This window comes from Bubalus bubalis, chromosome 6 (genome assembly GCF_019923935.1).
Source record: "Bubalus bubalis isolate 160015118507 breed Murrah chromosome 6, NDDB_SH_1, whole genome shotgun sequence".
NCBI classification, from domain to species: Eukaryota; Metazoa; Chordata; class Mammalia; order Artiodactyla; family Bovidae; genus Bubalus; species Bubalus bubalis.
The window spans coordinates 19326369-19348493 of record NC_059162.1 but is presented as its reverse complement, the minus strand read 5'-3'; the positions used below and the strand labels follow the sequence as shown (position 1 = coordinate 19348493).

At 42.6% G+C, this 22125-nt stretch overlaps 1 protein-coding gene and 1 non-coding gene across 4 annotated transcripts in view; both read left to right on the top strand.

Moving 5' to 3' along the window:
• Positions 1–503: 503 nt before the first annotated feature.
• The window catches only part of TUFT1 (tuftelin 1), a 49353-nt gene continuing 27731 nt past the window's right edge, over positions 504–22125 (top strand). For 2 of the 3 annotated variants that reach the window (XM_006055124.4, XM_006055122.4), the window contains exon 1: positions 508–652. In XM_006055124.4, the coding sequence (XP_006055186.3) occupies positions 593–652 (60 nt within the window). In that variant the 5' untranslated portion in view covers positions 508–592. Of the gene's footprint in view, positions 653–22125 lie in introns of all 3 variants that reach the window. The other variant, XM_006055123.3, reaches the window with a different exon arrangement.
• LOC112585878 lies at positions 2901–3031 on the top strand. The gene has a single exon (XR_003110452.1). It is a non-coding gene; the product is annotated as a small nucleolar RNA SNORA11 (small nucleolar RNA).

Below are 22125 nucleotides of genomic sequence, written 5' to 3'. Positions count from 1 at the left end.
TCAGCTCCACAAACCCTACAGGCTGGCCTATATGTAGGAACAGGAGAATGGAAGATTTTTCCAACTCCTCATCTGCTAGGGGCTGGCAGGGTGATTCTATCTTACAAACACTGGTCTTGGAATTGAAAGGTGAAGCCAAGACTAATGTTTGAGGTACAGCCCATACACGCATATGTACTTAGTCGCTCAGTCGTGTCCTACTCTTTGCGACACTCTGGACTGTAACCTGTCAGGCTCCTCTGTCCATGGGATTTTTCAGGCAAGAATACTGCAGTGGGTTGCCATTTCTTCATATAGGCATAAAATGCTATGCAAAACTTAAGTTAAGCAAATAAGTTGCTCCCAAGCCCTAATCCCCACCTCTAAGTAAATCAGAGCGAGCTCAGATGGGCGTGTCCTGATACATCTAGACCACGCCTATTGAACCCTTTCGCCCACTCGTTGGCCAATGGCGTCTTAGGGGCGTGTCCTGTCTTGCTCCCGCCCCTGACGCAACTATACAAGGTGGGGCGGTTCGGCGCGCTCCCGCTTAGTAGGAGCCGGACTGCAGGGCAGAGGGTTGGGCTTTGTGCTGCGACCCCCGCAGGAGAAGATGAACGGGACGCGTAACTGGTGTACATTGGTGGATGTTCACCCGGAGGGGCAGGCCGCGGTAAGTAAAAGCGTTCGCGCCGCCTACCTAGCTTGGTATTCTCGTTTTCGAATTCTTCATTTCCAGTGCCCCGCGAGGAGTTTGCTGACATCACCTGATGCCGCGCTCGGTGTGGTCAGCTCCTCGCGGCGCTTCTCTTTCTTCTACCACTTTGCGGCGGGCAGTGGGGTCAGCAGGATAAAGACTCTTCTGAGGCTCCAGGACACGGGGCTTCCCTGCCCTTTGGGAGGACACTGCGGCTCCTGCCCAGGACTCGGCGCTGGTCGCCGGTGCGCGCTGCTCAGGGTCCTATGGGCTGTTAGGTTGTGTCGTAGGAGAATGAGCTCCAGGGACGGGATCCCCGTGCTCTTTTGGACTTTGGTTCCTATCGAGGGGGATTAGGCCTTTCTGTGGGTTCTGGTGACTTCAGGGGCTCTTCAAAGAACCTCGTAGTGCTTTGGGCGAGCAGTAGCAAGACAAAGGATACAAAGTGAAATTCTAGGGCTTGGACTGGAGCGTGGGGTGGTAGAACTCCAAGTACGCGGAGATTGGCCAAGGACTCTTACCTTTTGCTAGGAGGCTGTCTGCTTGGGGTCACCTCTCTGCTATGATTTCTGCTCTTTCCCCCATGCAGGTTTTCCTGCTCCCCTCCTCCCATCGGTCAGCCGATAGCTTCCTGGGACTTTTGGTTGGTTTTGCTTCCGTCTTCAAGCACGGAGCTAGCGGATGGAAGGGATGCCAGAACCTGGGCTGAGAAGGGGAGGGAAGTGACCTGCACGAGTTTCTAGACGGAGTGAGAGTGGGGGAGCGAGGACCCCTTCCCATCTGCTCCAGTGCTAAGCGATCTGCCCAGCTCCCCTCACTCCCTTGGTCTCCTCCCCACCACAGCAGACCGTATGATTTTTCTTCATACCCTCAGAGGAGGGTAGCTTGTGGCTCTGCTGGGAAACCTAACCCAGAATGAATGTGTACTATTTCATCAGTTTTCAAGCTATTCTGGAGGAGAATGAAACGGGAGCTAAGGTGATAGGGAGTTTGTATCCCTCCCTTTCCCCCACTGCACTCTGATTCCATTCTGTCTTCCTGTCTCAGCATGCTCTTGAGATAGAGCTAATCCATCTGCACCTGGATTATGGCTTTTCAAAGTATATTTGTAGAATAGTTGGTCATTTCAAGTTGAAGCTGTAGATGATCACTTAATTCGGCTCACAGTCCCCTCTCCATTTCTGTCCAGGCTGTGAGTGTCTATCACATTACAGTTCAAGTATTGCTACTGCCCAACCCCAATACCCCCATTCCTGTCTTCTGTTATTTGCCACTCCCCCAGCTCTGGGACACAGAAGAGATGAGAAAAAAAATCCATCCTCTATTGTGTTAGACCCAAGTCCTTTTCCACATGCTTGCTCACTGTTTTGGAATGGCTGAGGCAAGGAACAGGATATGAGGGAAATAAAGGAGAGGGATGACTCGAGTTTTTGCTTGTTGTAGAAAAAAGATTCAGAGAAGTCTTAAATCTAAGGCATTGGCAGTGTTGAGAATGAATTGACACTCTATCCCTTGATGTTTTGCTGCTTGTCTGGTGGGGCAGAAAGAGTGGATTGGAAAATAGCAAGAAATTCAGACAGTCTCCAGCCGTAGATTAGTTTGAAGCTAATCAGAGGCCTCTGGAACAAGACAGAGACAGAAATTCTCTTTTATTCCTTCTTACCAGGCTGAACTTGAAAGTTATTTGACTTCAAAGGTGGGAATGAAATCATTATTGCCCATATCTGGTGTTGGAGACATTCCTGAGCTCTTACGGAAGAGGAGATGGTAAACAATCAATCAGTCAGGAGACAGGCTTTGTCCTGGATTCCTTTCCTCTGAGCCATCTTGAAGACAGAATTTATGGCTCTGGACAGTCCCCAGGAACCTCTCATATATTCACATTGTTGAATGAGTGCTCAGTGCGTGCAAAGGAGTAAGTGAATAAATGAATGAAGAAGTTGTTTGTTTTGGTGTCAGCAGTGCAGACAATTTAATTGACTGGTGTGTCCTGCTGAGTGTCAGGACCCTGGGACTGTGTTGGTGTTTCTCCAACAACCAGGCCATGTGCCTCAGTGCACCACACATGGTCACTGGAAATACGGCTGCTGCATTCTCTGGGTTGTTTTTATTGTTGGAGGCGGTTGCGGCAGGTACAAGGAGCCAGTGCTTTCCAACTGCTGATCGTAATCACATAGTCACTAAAAATCAACTTAATGGGTCAGAACCAGCCTTAAAAAAGAAATAGATGTGCTCAGAGCAGGAGGCCTAAAGAAATGGCCCCTCTATTTGTAACATACCCTAACAGGGATCTGGGTTCATTGTAACAAGAGGCACAAAACTTGTGGCCTTCCTGTGAATAAATACCCTACACATGTCCGCCTGCACTTCCACTGGGCAGGGACAGTGGGACAGGGCTCAGTATTGGAAGAAAAGTTGCAGTATTTAGTGGACGAGCTTGCTACCTACAGCCTGTCTAGCCCATGCATGGGTGAGCCATGAATGGTCTTATAGTCATAAAAGCTTTGAACCTCTCTTTTCAGGAAAAAAGAAAGAAATTCCAACTGTATGCTCTTCTGGAAATGGTAAAACCATAGAGACAATAAAAAGATCAATGGATGCCAGGAATTTGGGAGGAGAGTGCAGATGAATACACAGAGTACAGAAGTTTTTTAGGGCAGTGAAAATACTTTGATAGTATAATGATGGATATATGTCATTATACATTTGTCCAAACCCATGGAAGGTGTAACATACTCACTTGACTTAGAGTGAATCTTAAGATGATCTGTGGATCCTGGGTGGTTATGATGTATCAATATATGTTCATCTTTGGTTAAAAAGTACCATTCTGGTGAATGATGCTTGATAATGGCTATGCATGTGCGTGGGGAGGGGGTATATGGGAAATTTCTATATCTTCCTGTCAATTTTGTTACAAACCTAAAACTGCTCTAAAAAGCAACAAACTTCTTATTTCTTAAAATAAGAAATAAGAGTTAACAGGCTCAGAGTGTTAGGGTAGACATTTTTGGTGAAACTTTTGTTTCAGTTATATCTTTGTTTACATATTACATATGTGTATGTGTATTTATTTGATTGTGATGTAAAATGTGTTTTTTAAGGCCGAAAAACTTTGCAAGCCACTGTACTAAACTGTACTGGCAAATAAAAGCACAGATTAACTTCATATTCATTTTTTAAAAGACATTTCCAATAAGTTCTCTTATTATAAACAACAGAGAGTGGCTTCAACTAACTTAAGCAAAAGAGGAATTTATTAGAAGGAAATGGGCAGCTCACAGAATTTAAGCTTAAAAAGTCCAAACCAAGGGAGTCCTGGGGGCTGGGTAAATGGAAGGAGAGAATGGAGGGTTTCTAGTTCTGAGTGCACTGTTTCCAGCTGTGTTAGGTCTTTTTGCCATTCTGTTCAAGATTCCAGGGAGAAAGTGTCATTGGCCCCTTCCCCACTTGGCCAGGGCTTGGGGTTCCTTGATTAACAGGCCCACCAGATTACCCAGTAAAGGAGGGAGATTCTCTGAAACAAAACCCAAGTGCTGTTATCAGTGGAGGAGGATGGAAATTGGTAACAAGAGCAGCAATAGACTTAATTTAAATGATCTCTGATTGTCTTTCTTTTCCTTTTTAAATCATTTTTAATCAAAGGAATGTATGTGTATGATTTTAAAAAGATCTAGTAATATCAAAGGCCTTTAAAAAAGAATAGTGAGCAATTCCCTACCTAAGGCTGGCTGAGCAGTAAAAAATCTGCCTGCTGAGGCAGGAGATGCAGATTGTATCCCTGGGTAGAGAAGATCCCCTGGAGAAGGAAATGGCAACCCACTGCAGTATTCTTGCCTGGGAAATCCCATGGACAGAGGAGCCTGGCAGGCTACAGTCCATGGGGTCGTAAAGAGTCAGACACGACTTACACTTAGTGGCTAAAACAACAGCCACCCAAAACCACCCAAAGTGGAAGTTACCACTCTTAACTCTTAGTTCTGTCTAGTGTTTATAGCCATGTTTCTAAATAGTTTGCTTATGATTTATCAGTTTTACACATTGTTGACTTCCTGTTGTAGGAATTATAGGAAGGTTTATACTGGCACCCTTTACATGCTTCCTTTTCCTTCTCCCTTCTTCCCAACGAAATTATATCACAGTTTTTGACTAAATTGTGGTTCTATTCATAACATTGCAGTTAAGAGCCTGGTTCTGGGAGTCTGACCCACTGGACTAGTCAGAGCTTCAGTGTTTGCTTTGCCCAAGATCACTTTGATAAACTACTTTATCTCTTTAGTCTCAGTTTCCTCATTTGTAAAATGGGGATAATAATTACATCGTTTTCATAAGGTTGTGAAGAATGCATATGAAATATTAAGTACAATGCCTGGCGCATGGTAAGTGCTCAGATGTTAAGTCATTATTTTCTCTTTGTTACTTACAGCAAGACTGTTTTAACTCCACCTGGTCAAGGGATGGAGAAAGAACACTCTGGTCTGGTCAAGTTTTGCTCCTTCTCATTATGTTGATGTCTGCTCTTACCTGTTCCTTTCCCCTTTCCTCTGCCAGTGGAGGGTCTTGAGGGTCAAAAGGGACATCTAGATAGACCCAGAGTGAAGACCTGAATAACCTTGTCTAGTCTCAACTCAGCTGGGACTGTCTTAGAGTGATAGTCAGAGTTCATGTTTTTGCATCCTGTTCTGGGCTCTTTTCCTCCTTCTCCTTTTTCCTAAATCATGGCCAAGGCAGCTGGTGTCCCCTGATGCTCTGGGCTCTGATAAGGTCCCTTTAAGCATCCTATCAGTGTTACCCTTCCTTAGAATATTTTCTCCCCACCTCCACCCCCGGACTTCCCTGGTGGCTCAGATGGTAAAGAATCTGCCCACAATGTGAGAGACCCAAGTTCAGTCCCTGGGTTGGGAAGATCCCCTGGAGAAGGGAATGGCTACCCACTCCACAATTCTTGCCTAGAGAAGTCCATGGACAGAGGCTACAGTCTGTGGGGTTGCAGACAGTTGGCCAGGATTGAACAACTAACACTCCCCTCCGCCAGCACCCAGTCCTCTCTACATTTTTTATATTGGTCAGTCTAGCTAGAGAGGTTTTCTCAACATCTAGGTGGATTTGAAATTTTACATCAGCTGCAGTCTGAACCTTTGTCTTTACCCTGAAATAGGTGTCATTCCTTTAGGACCTCAGAAGCTGCATTAGTTTAATGCCAAGTCTTTCCTAAGTTAGACATTTTTTTTTTTTTACTAAAGTTATGATTTACTAAAGGCTCACTATAGGCCTCATTTTCATTTTCTTTTTATAATAGCTTTATTGAGATATAATTCACATGCCATACATATCACCCATTCCATATACAATTCAGTGGCTTTTAGTATAATGACAGAGTTGTATAGTCATCAACACAGCTGATTTCAGAAATATTTCATCACCCCATAAAAAAATCCTGACCCATTAGCAAGCACTCCCCATTTTCCTCCGGTAGTCCCTGACCCCAACCCTAGCAGTCTACTTTCTTTCTCTATGATTTGCCTATTCTAGATACTTTATCTAAATGTAATCATATAATATGTGATCCTTTGTGACTGGCTTCCTCTAGTTAGCATGTTTTTGACCCATGTTGCAACGTGAATCAGCATTTCATTCCTTTTTATGACTGAATAATAAATATTACATTGTATGAAAATATTTTGACATGTTCATCATGGATAAATGTCAGTGGGCTTTTGGGTTGTTTCTTTAAAAAAATGTTTTGAAATTGGAGTATAGTTGATTTACAGTGTTGTGTTTGTTTCAGGCGTATGGCAAAGCAAATCGCTTATACGTATATCCACTCTTTTTTAGAATCTTTTCCTATATAGGCCATAACAGTATTGAGTGGAGTTCCCTGTATGACACAGTAGCTGCTTATTAGTTGATTGTTTCTTCTTTTCTTCTTTTATGAATAATGCTCTTATGAACATTTGTTGACAAGTTTTTACGTGGACTTATGTTTTAATATCTCTTGGCAAGAAGTACCTAGGTTTGGAATTGCTGGGTCAGAATATTTGCATTTTAAAAGAGGATTCTTCTGGAGCCATGGACGCTTACTCCAAAGGAATGAATGAATTCTAAGCCGGTGGCAGCCCTGGCTCTGTGACACCTGGGTGGGGAAAGAAACTCCGGGGCAGAGGAACCACTCAAGTTCGGTGACTGCCTGTTCCTTTCACTCATGAGCTCTGCCAGAAGCTCAGCCCATAAATTCCTCCCCACACCATTCTATCTCCCCCATTCGTTGCTAAGTTCTCACCTTTAGGAGCACTACGGCTGATGATGTCTCCAAGCCTGCCTGGAATTTGGGGAATGCTGGGCTCTGTGGGAGGATCTGAGAGGGGAGGCTTACGGAGCCACCAGGCATTGGGCGCCAGCGTTTGCCCATACTTCTCGCAGGTGGGAGTGGTGGGGTGGAGTGTGCACCCAGATGGTTTCGGTTCCATACATGTGTACTCAGAGCAGGTGGGACAGGCTTCCTTGCCTGCAGATAATTATGGTGTGTGCCTCTTTGGGTCACGATTCAGTCTTGTGAAATACCTTTGTCTCCTAGGGGTGGGGAGGTTTAGTGGAGAGAACAGGTATGTGCCAGGGAGACTCTTGGCCCAGATTGAAGCCTGGCCAACAGGGGCAGGAAGAGGAAAAGAAAACAGAGAGGAAGGAAAAGGAAATGGTTTTCTAGGGCTTGGGGGCAAAGAAAGCAAAAATCACAAAGCAAGGTAATCAGAGACTGGAGAAGGGGAGGGGGTGCCGGGGAGCTGGGGATTCCAGGCTGGCTGGGCACGAGGTGGGTTTCCTAAATGAAGATTGGCCGAGCAAAAGGGTGTCTTCCTCAGAGTTGAGAGTTCTGGAGCCCACCTCCCTCTCACTGCTGGCCCCTGTGTTTTGCTGTGCCAGCGGTCCAGAGAATGAGAACAGCTGCCCCAATTTAGGGTACCACCCTAAATCCCTTTTTCTCATTTCACCTCCTAATCACCTTGGTTAGCTCTCTGCGTAGAGCTTGTCCAGCCCATGCCTTTGGGCAGGGAACCAGACAAAAAGCAAACACCTGTTTTGTTGGTTACTCTGTGGGGAGGAGCAGGAATGCAACGAAGGGCCAGCTCTGACCGAGAGAGCCCTGCAAGAGGCAGGACCAAGAGTGCCCTGTGAGCCCTGTGAGCCCAGTGGGTTAGGAGTCTCAGCCAAGAGAGAGTGGTCCCCCAATCACTGCACCTAGCCTCTTGGACTTTTCTGGGGCTTTCCTCGACCTGACCTCTTGGGAACCGTTGTTTCAAGAGGCTGGCTATTTCCATTTCTCAGAAGGGAAAAATTGAGGTGGCTGCTTGAGAGACCACGGACATTCCAAGTGGAAACAGGGAACAGGATCAAGGGGCAAAATGGTGGAGGAGTGGATTATAGGGTACGGATAAATTAAGGATGCTGGTTTTCAGCTGAGGGGCAATCTTACTAAGAGGCCCTTGGCTCTCACCTGCCATTCAGTCCTCATGGCCCTCATAGCAGCCTGGGGAGTGGGAGCTGGGGAGACATATTTTCCCATGGATCTTTCCACTATTCACGTGAGCCTGAGGTGTGGGAACCTCTGGGGCCTCCCAGTTTATCTCCCTATCACTGTTCCTTAGCGTCTTGATCTCTAAGCCCTTAGCTATGTGTTTACCCCATCCCCGCTCTGAGGAGTGAGTCACAGCTGGAGATTTGTTTGAACAGAGTGGAGAGGCTGCCTATAATTTAGAGGTGGCTGGGCTTCTCCCCAGGAATGTTTATGAGGTTAGAGGCTGCTTACCTTGTGATTAGCTCTGTTCCTTTTTCCCTAGAGACGATGGCTCCCCTTCCTATCTTGCCGTTCAGAGAGTCCCCAGAGGGGACCCCCCTGCTAGATATTTTGGGGTATTCCTAAAGCTCCCTGAAGCCCGCTCACAGCCCTGGGTCCCTCCAGCCCCAGAAACCAGTGGCACCAAATAGAGAGGGGCCTGGGTTTTCCTCCTTAGCTATGGTTTGGGGTTATGGGGTGAAGTCTGTGGCCTTACAGACTGGATCCTCTGGTTCTGGAGGATGAAGTGCCAGAAAGAACCCTAGATTTATTCATAGGCTCCTTTTATTTTTTTATTTATTGAAGGTGCACGGGCTTAGTCGCTGCATGGTGTGTGGGATCTTCCTGGACCAGGGATAGAACCCGAGTCTCCTGCATTGGCAGGCGGATTCTTTACCATTGAGCCACCAGGGAAGCCCTCACAGGCTCCTTTTAGACAGTTGGTTTCACATGCTCCCCTCCCTTGAAGTTTTCCTAGAGCTCCTTGGGAAAGTCAATGCTGCCTGACTTTTGGGAAGTGATTTATGGTTTGCAAAGTGCTTTCACACTGTTCCTAAGTATCTACTGCCTACTTGCCTAAAGTACAGGCAAGGTAAGTATTATTACCCCCCATTTTGCAGATGGGAAATTGCCCAGAGAGATAAAATGATTTGCTCAAGAATTAGTAGGTGCCATTTGTACTCAAACCCCACCTCTGTCTCGAAGTTTAGTACTTTTTCTTTCCGTCTCTTTTATATATTTTATATAGGAATGTCACACAAAGGCATTTTTGTTGCAGACGTTTCAAACACTGTAGAAGTAGTGATATATGACCTGAAAGTCCCTTTACTCCTCTGACTTCTTCTGTGTGTTCAGTCGTGTCCAACTCTTTGCGACCCCACGGACTGTGGCCTGCCAGGTTCCTCTGTCCATGGGAGTTTTCAAGCAAGAATATTGGAGACGGTTGCCATTTCCTCCTCCAGGGGATCTTCCCAACCCAGAGATCAAACCCGAATCTCCTGTGTTGCAGGCAGATTCTTTACTGCTGAGTAGACTTTTTCTAGCTTAGTGTGTATGAGTTCAGTGCTTTTCTGTTGTGGTTACTTTCAAGAAATGCCAGTGTGGCATGGTGGTTAGGAGTACAGACTCTGGAATCACAGGGCCTGGGTTTGAATCCTGACTCTTCTCCTTACTAATTATGTGACCTTGGGCAAGATACTTATGTGACTCAGTTTTCTCATCTGTAAAATGGGGATTTATACCTAACATATAGTTGTCTTGTGAGGATTAAGTGAGTTAATACATATAAAGCACTTAGAACAGGACCCGTAGGGCTCAGCATGTAGTATTCGCTTTTATTTAGGAGCTGACAATTACTAATACTCTGAACATATATATGCACTTAAATAAATAAGAGGTCATATTTTATGAATTAAATTGTGCCTTGCTTTTTTCACTTAATATACCTTTTTAATATTTATGTGGCTGCATCTGGTCTTAGTCGTAGCGCGGGATCTTCGTTGCATCATGTGGGATCTTTGGTGCACAGCCTATCCAGTTGCAGCGCGTGCAGTCTCTGTTTGTGGCATGCAGCCTTTCTAGTTGTGGCACTTGGGCTCCAGAGCACATGGGCTTCAGTAGTTGCAGTGTCCAGACTTAGTTGCTTCACGGCATGGGATCTTAGTTCCCCGACCAGGGATCTAACCTGCGTCCTCTGCATTGCAAGGTGGATTCTTAGCTACTGGACCACCAGGGAAATCCCTCACTTAATATATCTTGGAGGTCTTTTCCTGTCAACTTGCAGAGGTTTACTTATCAGCAGTGTAGTATCTCATTGCATGGATATTACCGTACTTAATTCACTCCCTCGAGGCTACTTATGCTGTTTCCAGGCCTTTAAGTATTGTAAAGAGGATTGCAGTTAACATTTTCACACACATATCTTTGGGTAAATGTGCATGGATTTTCATAGGGCATATTCCTAAAAGTGGAATTAGTCAAAGGGTTTTAAAAAGTATGCACTCTTAATATTGGCCAAATTGACTTCTAAAAATACTTATATAGTCTCTGATGATATACATGTGAAATTAGTCTTTTTTCCTGCATCTTCACCAATCCTAGGTATTATCAGTATCTTTAAAATTTGCCATTCACTTGATCTAAAAATGATATTTCTGCAGGATTTACATGGAGTAACTCACTCACTTTACTGAAAAGCAAGGAAGGATACCTTTGTATATGGGAAGTTTTTTTTTTGTTTGTTTCCTGTCACACCATGTGGCATGCGGGATTTTAATTCCCTGATGCCCAGGGATCAAACCCATGCCTGTGCCCCTGCAGTGGAAGCACAGAGTCTTCATCACTAGTCCACCAGAAAAGTCCCTATACGGGAAGTTTTAAAACATAGCAAATAAAATGGTCACCTGTGTTCTAAACAGCCACCTTAAGAAACAGAACATTACCAATACTTTGAAGCTCCCTGGGGTCCCTTATGGATCATAACCCTTCTGCTTCCTCCACAGAACTTTGGAATTTTGTGTTTTTATTTTTTTGCTTTTTATTATACTTTTACTACATACTCAGTGTACATGGCATCATCTGTATTCTACTGCTTACTTTTTTGCATAATATTAATTTTGAGATTCTTTCATGTCGATGCATGTAGCTGTAGTTCCTTTATTTTCACAGCTGAATATACTGGTTCATTGTATTACTGTGACAGAGTTTATTCACCCGTTTCCTTGTCAGCGCACCATTCGGGTTGTTCCCAGTGTTTTTCCACTGCGAGCAGTGCTGCTGTGAGCGTACTTCTACATGTCTTACCTGACACTTTTCAAGTCAAAATTTAATGAAATTCCCCCCAAATGGTAACTCATTATTATTTTAATTTTTGCATTTATTACTGGTAATGTTGGGCATCTTTTATATGTTTTTTAGCCATTTGTATTTCTGTTTTAAATTCATTCATTCATTCATTTATTGGCTGTGCCGGGTCTTCATTGCTGCCCGTGGGCTTTCTCTAGTTGCGGCAAGCAGGGGCTACTCTTCAGTTGTGTGCATGGCTTCTCCTTGCAGTGGCTTCTCCTGTGGCAGAGCACAGGCTTTTGGGTGCCTGGACTCAGTAGTTGCCATACACAGGCTTCAGGAGTTGTGGTTCGTGGGCTCTAGAGCACGGGCTCAGTAGTTGTGGTGCATGGGCTAAGTTGCTCTGCAACATGTGGAATCTTCCCGGACTAGGTATTGAACCCATGTCTTCTGCATTGGCAGGCTGATTCTTAACCACTAGACCACAAGAGTAGTCCCTGTAGTTTTTCTTAGTGTTGCCTTTCTTGGTCTTTGCTCATTTTTTTTCTTGTTTCTCCCCTTTTCGTGTCTGCTTTTTTCCAGTGTTCCGTACCGCTTCTCTAAACTGAGGAGTCTAATGTTCTCAAAAGAAAAGGAATTGGGAAGATCCCAGATGACATTACCTGGAATTCACACAACACATATTCTTTGACGTGCCTACTCTAAGCAGGCACTGTGCTAAATAAGCCATCAAGGTCTTCAGGAGCTTATGATTTTATCGGGGAGAAGAGTGAATAAGTAGTTATGAAGGAATGGGGACTGTGTTACAGTGTAGGGTATGTAGGATGCAGTGGGTGCAGGAGCAGGCTCTGACAGAGGGGTGCTGGCATAGGACTGTTCGAGTGGAGCCTTAAGGTTGAGTGCAATTCTCCAAGGAGGCAAGGGAGGGGAAGGGAATCTCAGAGGAGAGAACAACGGGCACACCTTTGGGGAGGTGGAAACATGTAGTGCATTGGAAGGCTCATCAACAGAAATTTGGATTTGGGTGCTTTGCTACAGTTGGATCAGGAAAGTTTGGAATAGCTCGTGTCGGGTACAGGTGAGGTCCTGGTGGGAGTCAAGACATTATGTGATGCAGACAGTGATAATAGGTCTGATCATAAGGGAATTTTAATGCTATGATAAGCAGTTTTTAATGTTTTTGTTTGCTTTTAAAAAAGGCATACATTTATGTATGTATGCAATAACATACATTCATAAATGTACAATCAAGTAATTTCCCACACTGGACACTAACCATCACCCAGATCAAGAAACAAATCATTACCGGTATCAGGGAGTCCCCTTTTGTCCCCTTCTAGTTATTATCTACCCTCTATGCTCACGGGTAACCACAATCCTGACTTCTGAAAGCATTCTTAATTTTGCTTGTTTTTATACTTTTTGTAGAAATGGAATCATATGGTATGCTTTATTATCTGACTTCTTTTGCTTAACCTATCCATAACATATCCATGTTGCATGTCCATTAGTTCATTCTTTTCCATTGTTGTACAGTGTTCTGTTGTGTGGATGGCTATATCACAATTAATCCATTCTACTCCAAAACATTGCTAATTTTGGCTATTGTGAAAAATGCTACTATGAACATACTAGTGTGTGTTTTTTATGGGGAAAATATATGTGCATTTCTATTGAATAGATAACCAGGGGTAGAATTGCTGTGTTATAAGATGCTTATACGGAGAAGGCAATGGCACCTCACTCTAGTACTCTTGCCTGGAAAATCCCGTGGATGGAGGAGCCTGGTAGGCTGCAGTCTACGGGGTCCCGAAGAGTCAGACACGACTGCGCGACTTCACTTTCACTTTTCACTTTCATGCATTGGAGAAGGAAATGGCAACCCACTCCAGTGTTCTTGCCTGGAGAATCCCAGGGATAGGGGAGCCTGGTGGGCTTCCGTCTATGGGGTCGCACAGAGTCGGACATGACTGAAGCAACTTAGCAGCGGCAGCAGCAGGATGCTTATAGGATTGAAGGCAGGAGAAGGGGACGACAGAGGATGAGATGGTTGGATGGCATCACCGACTCGATGGACGTGAGTTTGAGTCAGCTCCGGGAGTTGGTGATGGACAGGGAGGCCTGGAATGCTGCAGTCCACGGGGTTGCAGAGAGTCGGACACGACTGAGCAACTGGACTGAGGGTGTCACTCATGTGTTCTTCTGTGGTAGATACTTCCAAAGTGACTGTGATTGATTGTGATAATAAGCAAACCCTCCATCAGTGTATGAGAGTTCTGATTGTTCTACAGCCCCTAACACTTGGTTGTTTTTTTTAACCCTTCATTCTGATGGGTATTTTGTGGTATTGCCTTATGGGGTTAGTTCCTAGTTCTTTGATGACATGGCTAATGAAATAGAACCCTTTTCATATGTTTTATTGGCTATGTGAATATCTTCTTATGTGATGATTCTATTGAAGTGTTTTGCTCATTTTTCTGTTGGGCACCACTCTCTCTCCCTCTCATGTTCCCTCCCTCCCCTTCTTTCTTCCTTTAAATATGCTCTTTATTTTGAAATAATTTTAGGTTTACAGAAGAGTTGCAAAGATAATACTCATATACTCTTCACTCAATTTTCTCCAATGCTAGCATCTTACATAACCATGGCATATTTGTCATAACTAAGAAATTTTTAATGGATATAATACTGGTTAACTAAATTGTAGACTTTAATTGGATCTCACCAGATTTTTCACTAATATCCTTTTTCTGATCCAGGATTCAGTCCAGGATATCATGTTGTTTTTTGTCTTACAGAAATTCTTAATGTATTCTGAATATCCTTTGTCAGATATTCATAGAATGGATATCTTCTACTCTGTGGGTTGTCATGCACTCTCTTAATGGTGTCTTCTGATGAATGAAAGCTCAAAATTTTAATATAGTCCAATTTATCAATTTTTTACGAGGATTTTTTTACGATATGTTTAAGAAAAATTTTGCCTTTGTCAAGGCCGTAAAAATGTTCTGAAAGATAGAAAGTGAAGTTGCTCAGTTGTGTCCAACTCTTTGTGACCCCATAGACTATAGCCTGCCGTTCGTGGGATTTTCCAGGCAAGAATACTGGAGTGGGTTGCCATTTCCTTCTCCAGGAGATCTTCCTGACACAAGGATCCAACCCAGGTCTCCCTCATTGCAGGCAGACTCTTTATCATCTGAGCCACTAGGGAATCCAAAAAAAATATTCTGTAAAAACCCTTATTTTTCTGGGAATTCCCTGATGGTTCAGTGGCTAAGACTCTGCTCTCCCGATACAGGGGGCCTGGGTTTGATTCCTGGTCAGGAAACTAGATCCCATGTTTCACAACTAAGACCCAATGCAGCCAAAAAAAAAACAAAAAAAAAAAATTAAAAACCTTTATTTTTCTGCTTTTCACATTTACATCTGCAATCCACTCAGAATTAATGCTTATATATAATATGAAGTAGGAATTAATATGCATTTTCTCCCATAACAAGGCATGTTTATTTTAACCTGTATGCTTATGGAAAATATTTTAAAGAGGAGCATTGTCAAATTTTGAGGAACTGGCATTTTTGTATGTCTATGTGTATTAGTCACTGTGTTCTCACTTAAATGTTGTACTGTCCATCTTACCAGCTAGTAAAGTAAGGCTGAGGGAGAGTAAAATTAATACACACAACAAATGAAAGTCAGAGCTAATGTTTGGGCCAAGGTCTAACTGTTCTAAATGCTGTTGTTTTTCTGCAAAGAAGGTAGAAAATCAGTTTGGGCTTGAGGGATAATGGACCACGCAACAGACCTTGTGGTGATTTGGGTACTACTTGTTATGTATCCTCTCATTCTATGGAAATAAAATATGCTTTCTAAAATAAAAAATAAGTATATGAAAAATAAAATGAAAGAAGTTGATCATATCCTACACTGAAGTTGGGGGTCAGTTAGGCTGAATAAATTAGTCTGATCTATTCATGGAGTATTAGTACTAATGGTCATTAAAAGCCAATTTTGAAGAATGCTTAATGTGATGAAAATTAATGATGAAATATTAAAGGGGGAAAGCAAGTATATAACTTATATAGTAGTATGCCCTTCAAAAATGTGCATAGAAAGATTGTAAAGAATACATTTTAGTAGTGGCTATTTTAGAGTAGTAGGATAATAATTACTTATTTCCTTTATTATTTCTTTAATTTTTATCTCTGTAGGTATTTTTTTTAACACAGTTATAAGATTCACATGCAGTTATAAGATATAATAGAGATCTTTTACATTTACTTAGCATTTCACTTTGACTTTTCACTTTCATGCATTGGAGAAGGAAATGGCAACCCACTCCAGCATTCTTCCCTGGAGAATCCCAGGGACGGGGGAGCCTGGTGGGCTGCCGTCTATGGGGTCGGGACGGGGGAGCCTGGTGGGCTGCCGTCTATGGGGTCGCACAGAGTCGGACACGACTGAAGCGACTTAGCAGCAGCAGCAGCAGCAGCATTCCTCAGTGGTAACATCTTACAAAACCATAATGCACTGTCACAGCCAGGATAGTGACATCAATACAGTCAGATCAGATCAGATCAGTTGCTCAGTCGTGTCTGACTCTTTGCGACCCCATGAATCGCAGCACACCAGGCCTCCCTGTCCATCACCAACTCCCGGAGTTCACTCAAACTCACGTCCATCTAGTCAGTGATGCCATCCAGCCATCTCATCCTCTGTCGTCCCCTTCTCCTCCTGCCCCCAATCCCTCCCAGCATCAGAGTCTTTTCCAATGAGTCAACTCTTCACATGAGGTGGCCAAAGTAGTGGAGTTTCAGCTTTAGCATCATTCCTTGCAAAGAAATCCCAGGGCTGATGTCCTTCAGAATGGACTGGTTGGATCTCCTTGCAGTCCAAGGGACTCTCAAGAGTCTTCTCCAACAACACAGTTCAAAAGCATCAATTCTTCTGCGTTCAGCTTTCTTCACAGTCCAACTCTCGCATCCATACATGACCACTGGAAAAACCATAGCCTTGACTAGACGGACCTTTGTTAGCAAAGTAATGTCTCTGCTTTTGAATATGCTATCTAGGTTGGTCATAACTTTTCTTCCAAGGAGTAAGCGTCTTTTAATTTCATGGCTGCAGTCACCATCTGCAGTGATTCTGGAGCCCCAAAAAATAAAGTCTGACACTGTTTCCACTGTTTCCCCATCTATTTCCCATGAAGTGATGGGACTGGATGCCATGATCTTCGTTTTCTGAATGTTGAGCTTTAGGCCAACTTTTTCACTCTCCACTTTCACTTTCATCAAGAGGCTTTTGAGTTCCTCTTCACTTTCTGCCATAAGGGTGGTGTCATCTGCATATCTGAGGTTATTGATATTTCTCCCGGCAATCTTGATTCCAGCTTGTGTTTCTTCCAGTCCTGCATTTCTCATGATGTACTCTGCATATAAGTTAAATAAACAGGGTGACAATATACAGCCTTGACGAACTCCTTTTCCTATTTGGAACCAGTCTGTTGTTCCATGTCCAGTTCTAACTGTTGCTTCCTGACCTGCATACAAATTTCTCAAGAGGCAGATCAGGTGGTCTGGTATTCCCATCTCTTTCAGAATTTTCCACAGTTGATTGTGATCCACACAGTCAAAGGCTTTGGCATAGTCAATAAAGCAGAAATAGATGCTTTTCTGGAACTCTCTTGCTTTTTCCATGAACCAGCAGATGTTGGCAGTTTGATCTCTGGTTCCTCTACCTTTTCTAAAACCAGCTTGAACATCTGGAAGTTCACGGTTCACATATTGCTGAAGCCTGCCTTGGAGAATTTTGAGCATTACTTTACTAGCGTGTGAGATAAGTGCAATTGTGTGGTAGTTTGAGCATTTTTTTGGCATTGCCTTTCTTTGGGATTGGAATGAAAACGGACCTTTTCCAGTCCTGTGGCCACTGCTGAGTTTTCCAAATTTGCTGACATATTGAGTGCAGCACTTTCACAGCATCATCTTTCAGGATTTGGAATAGCTCAAGTGGAATTCCATCGCCTCCACTAGCTTTGTTCGTAGTGATGCTTTCTAAGGCCCACTTGACTTCACATTCCAGGATGTCTGGCTCTAGGTGAGTGATCACACCATCGTGATTATCTGGGTCGTGAAAATCTTTTTTGTACTGTTCATCTGTGTATCCTTGCCACCTCTTCTTAATATCTTCTGCTTCTTTTAGGTCCATACCATTTCTGTCCTTTATCGAGCCCACCTTTGCATGAAACGTTCCTTTGGTATCTCTGATTTTCTTGAAGAGATCCCTAGTCTTTCCAATTCTGTTGTTTTCCTCTATTTCTTTGCATTGATCGCTGAAGAAGGCTTTCTTATCTCTTCTTGCTATTTTTTGGAACTCTGCATTCAGATGTTTGTATCTTTCCTTTTCTCCTTTGCTTTTTGCTTCTCTTCTTTTCACAGCTATTTGTAAGGCCTCCCAAGATATAGACTATTTCCATAACTACAAAGATACTTCAGGTTGCCATTTTAGAGTCACACCCACCTCCTTTCCACCTCCTTCTTCTCCCTAACTCTTGAACCCCTTTGCCTGTTCTCTATTTCTGTAATTTTGTCATTTCAAGACTATTAGATACATGGAATCATATAGTATGTAACCTTTTGTGATTGGCTTCTTTCATTTAGCTTAATTCTTGGGAAATTGGTGTTGCATGCGTCAGTAATTAATTCCTTTTTATTACTGAATAGTAAGCATTCCATGATATGGCCTTACCATAGTTTGTTTAATTGTTTAATCATTCACTTACTGAAGGGGATCCGGGTTGTTTCTGGTTTTGGGGTATTACAAGTAAAGCTGCTATAAGCATTAGCGTGCAAGTTTTTAAAAATATTTATGTATTTTTAATTGGAGGATAATTGCTTTACAATACTATGTTGGTTTCTGCCATACATAACATGAATCAGCCGTTGGTATACATATGTTCCCTGCCTCTTGAACCTTCCTCCCACCTCCCACCTCAAGTGTGCAATTTTTTGTGTGAATGTAAGTCTACATTTCTTTGTGATAAATGCCCAGGAGTATAATTCCTGGGTCATATGGTGATTGTATGTTTAGTTTTTAAAGAAATTGCAAGCTATTTTTCAGAGTGGCTGTGTCACTTTATATTCCCACCAGCAACGTGTGAGTGACCCAGTTTCTCTGCATCCTTGCCAGCATTCGGTGCTGTAGTCTCTGTTTTAGCCGTTCTAATAGGTGTGTAATGATATCTCACTGTGGTTTTAATTTGCCTTTCTCTAATGGCTAATGATATTGAACATCTTTTTACATGCTTATTTGCCACCCATATATTTTCTTCAGTGAAATATATTTTCATGTCTTTTACCCATGTTCTAACAAAATGTTAGGGAATAAAATCTTTGTATTTATGAGAGATATTGGTTTCTAGTTTTTTGGTTTTTGTTTTCTTTTCAAAATTGTCTTTGGTCTTGGTGCCACAATAAGAATAGCTTCATAAAATGAATTTGAAAGTGTCCTTCCTCTTATCTTCTGGATGAGATTATGTAGAAATAGTATTGGTGCTAATTTTTAAAATACTTCATAGAATTCTGCAGTGGAGTCATCTGGGCCTGGATATTTTTTCTTAGGGAATTTTTCTTTTTTTTTTTGGCCGTGCCACATGGCTTGTGGGATGTCAGTTCCCCAACCAGGGACTGAACCCAGGCCATGGCAGTGAAAGCCTGGAATCCTAATGACTAGGTCACCATGGAACTCCTCGGAGAATTTAAAAATTATGATTTAAATTTCCTTAATAGTTATAAGGCTATTCATATTACCTATGTCATATTAGGTGAAGAACTTCAGTAGTTCATATTTTTTTGAATAATTGATATGTTTTTCTAAATTGTCAAATTTATGCTCATAGAGTTGTTCATAGTATGACCTTATACTTTTAATACCTCCAAGTTCTGTAGAAATATTGTGTTTCATTCCTGATATTGGTATTTATGTCTCTCTCTTTTCTTCTTTGTCAGTCTTATTTGAAGTTATGAATTTCGTTGATCCTTTCAAAGAATAGCTCTTTGTTTCATTGGTTTTTCTCTATTGTTCTGTGTTAAATATTATTTATCCATGCTTTTATTTTTATTTAGTCCTTTTCCCTGCTTGCTTTGAGTTTTAGTGTTTTGTTTTGTTTTTTTTTTCTAAATTCTTGTAGTGGGAGCTTAAATTGTTGATTTGAGACTTTCTTTTCATCTAATACATACATTTAGTGCTATGAATTTCCCTCTCTTTAGAGGGAGTTTAGAGAATTTCTCTCGCTTTCCCTCTCTAAAGAACTACTTTAGCTATATTGATGTTTTGGTTTTTCATTTTCATTCAGTTCAGCGATTTTTAAAAATTTCCTTGAGAGTGTCTTTTTGACTCAAAGACTATTTAGAAGTATGTTGTTCAGTTGCCTAGTGTTTGGAAAATTTCCCATCATCCTTCTGTTATTTATTTCTGGTTTGAATCCATTGTGGTCATATGATGTCCTCTGTATGATTTCAGTTCTTTCAAATTTGTTGAGCTTTTTCATAGTCCAGATTATGGTCTGTCTTAGTATGTGTTCCATAGATCTATGAAAACAATGTGTATTCTGCTGCTGTTGGGTGGAGTATTCTGTAAATGTTGATTAGATCTTGCTGGTTGATGGTGTTGTTGAGTTCTTATATATTCTTGCTAGTTTCCCCCACCCCAATTGTTCTGTCAGTTGTTGAGAGATAGGTATTGAAGTCTCTAACTATAATTGTGGATTTGTTCTATTAGGTTTTGTTTCATATATTTTGCAGCTTGGTGCTTGGTGAATATACATTTGGGATTGCTCTGTCTTCTGTGTGGATTACATTACATAATGTCGTTTTCTATTTATGGTAATTCTCTTTGCTTTGAAGTCTACTTCTGTCTACTACATCTGATATTAACATAGCACTCCTGCTTTCCTTTAATATTTGCATGATATATCTTTTCCCATTCTTTTACTTCAACCAGTCTATATTTTTATATTTAAAGTATTGAATATATTTCTTATAGACAGCATGTAATGAGTCATTTAAAAAAATCTATTCTGCCAACCTGCTTTTTATTTTTTGGTTGTGGTTGTACAGCTTACTGGATCTAATTTCTCAGTCAGGGGTCTAGCCTGGGGGAAGTATGGAGTCCTAACCATCGGACCAGCAGGGAATTCCTGCCAATCTGTATTTAAGTGATGTATTTAGACTGTGTACATTTAGTGTAATTATTTAGTATGGCAAGCCTGCTATTTTATTTTTGTTTGTTGTTTGTTTTCTTTGTCTTTCAGCCATTATTTCTTTCAGCAAGTTGAGTACTTCTTCAACTTTCTTTCTTGTCTCCAGCTGAGATTCTGATGACATGAATAGAGGAGATGACCTCTCAAGGCCCAAATCCAGACTATACTGTGCTCTTCCAGTTAAAATGCCATGGCTGAACCCGGGACATGGCAGTGAAAGCATCAAATCCTAACCATTGGACCATCAGGGAACTCCCGAGACTATGCTTTAATCAAAGTGCATGCCTGTGTACTGGGGAAAAGAGTTAGCAGCCACTTTGGCTATTTTGGGCTTCACTGGTGGTTCAATTGGTAAAGAATCTGCCTGCAATGCAGGATACCTGGGTTCGATCCCTGGGTTGGGAAAATCCCCTGGAGAAGGGAATGGCTACCCACTCCAGTATTCTGGCCTGGAGAATTCCATGGACTGTATACTCCTTGGGGTCGCAAAGTCGGACACAACTGAGTGACTTTCACTTTCACTTGGCTATTTTGAAATCATTTCTTCTTTCTTTTGTAATGTTCTCTTGACCTAGATGTCGTGGAACACTCACTATGCATTCAGAAAAGGCTTACCTTTGTTAGGGGCTGTGGCAGACAGCTGCCCACAAGGAGTTAACAGTTAGAAGATTACATGGCTCACAAATAAGTGAGAGGCACTTGCCACCAGAGGCCTTGTGAAACAGGGGGGGCACAGGGAAGGGAGTATGTGTTTCCCGCAGGATGTAGGGAGTGTCATGGAAGATGTGGCAGTTGAATGCAAACTCTTGAGGGACTCACAGGTGCCCCTGGTGAAAATGAGAAGAAAGAACAGTTAGGCAAAGGAAATTAAGACAGTGAAGTTACTAAAGTAGGAAAGCATGGGGCATTTTGGACCAGGGGCAGTGAAGACCAGTGACAGCAGAGGCGAGTTGACTCAGATTGTAGAGAGCCTTAAAAGCCACACTAAGGGTCTGGGTTTTATTTGATAGGAATTAAGGACTTCCATGGTGGCTTAGATGGTAAAGCGTCTGTCTACAATGAGGGAGATCCGGGTTTGATCCCTGGGTCAGGAAGATACTCTGGAGAAGGAAATGGCAACCCACTCCAATACTATTGCCTGGAAAATCCCATGGACGGAGGAGCCTGATAGACTACAGTCCATGGGGTCGCAAAGAGTCGGACATGACTGAGCGACTTCACTCACTCACTCAAGTGTTTTTGTAAAAGCTAGCTACATTGCCAGGTTTGGTAAGTCTTAAGGGCCATATGGGAGTGTCTTCAAACTTTCTTGTATTTGGGCTTGTTCCAGGAACTGGGAAGAGGCTAATATTTGAATACTTTCCTCTTATGTGGCTTCCCCAATGGCTCTGCTGGTAAAGAATCTACCTGCAGTACAGCAGACACAAGAGACTTGGGCTCCATCCCTGGGTTAGCAAGGTCCCTGGAGAAGGAACTAGCAACCCACTCCAGTATTCTTGCCTGGAGAATCCCATGGACAGAGGAGCCTAGCAGGCTACAGTCCATGGGGTCTCAAAGAGTCAGACGTGACTGAGTGAC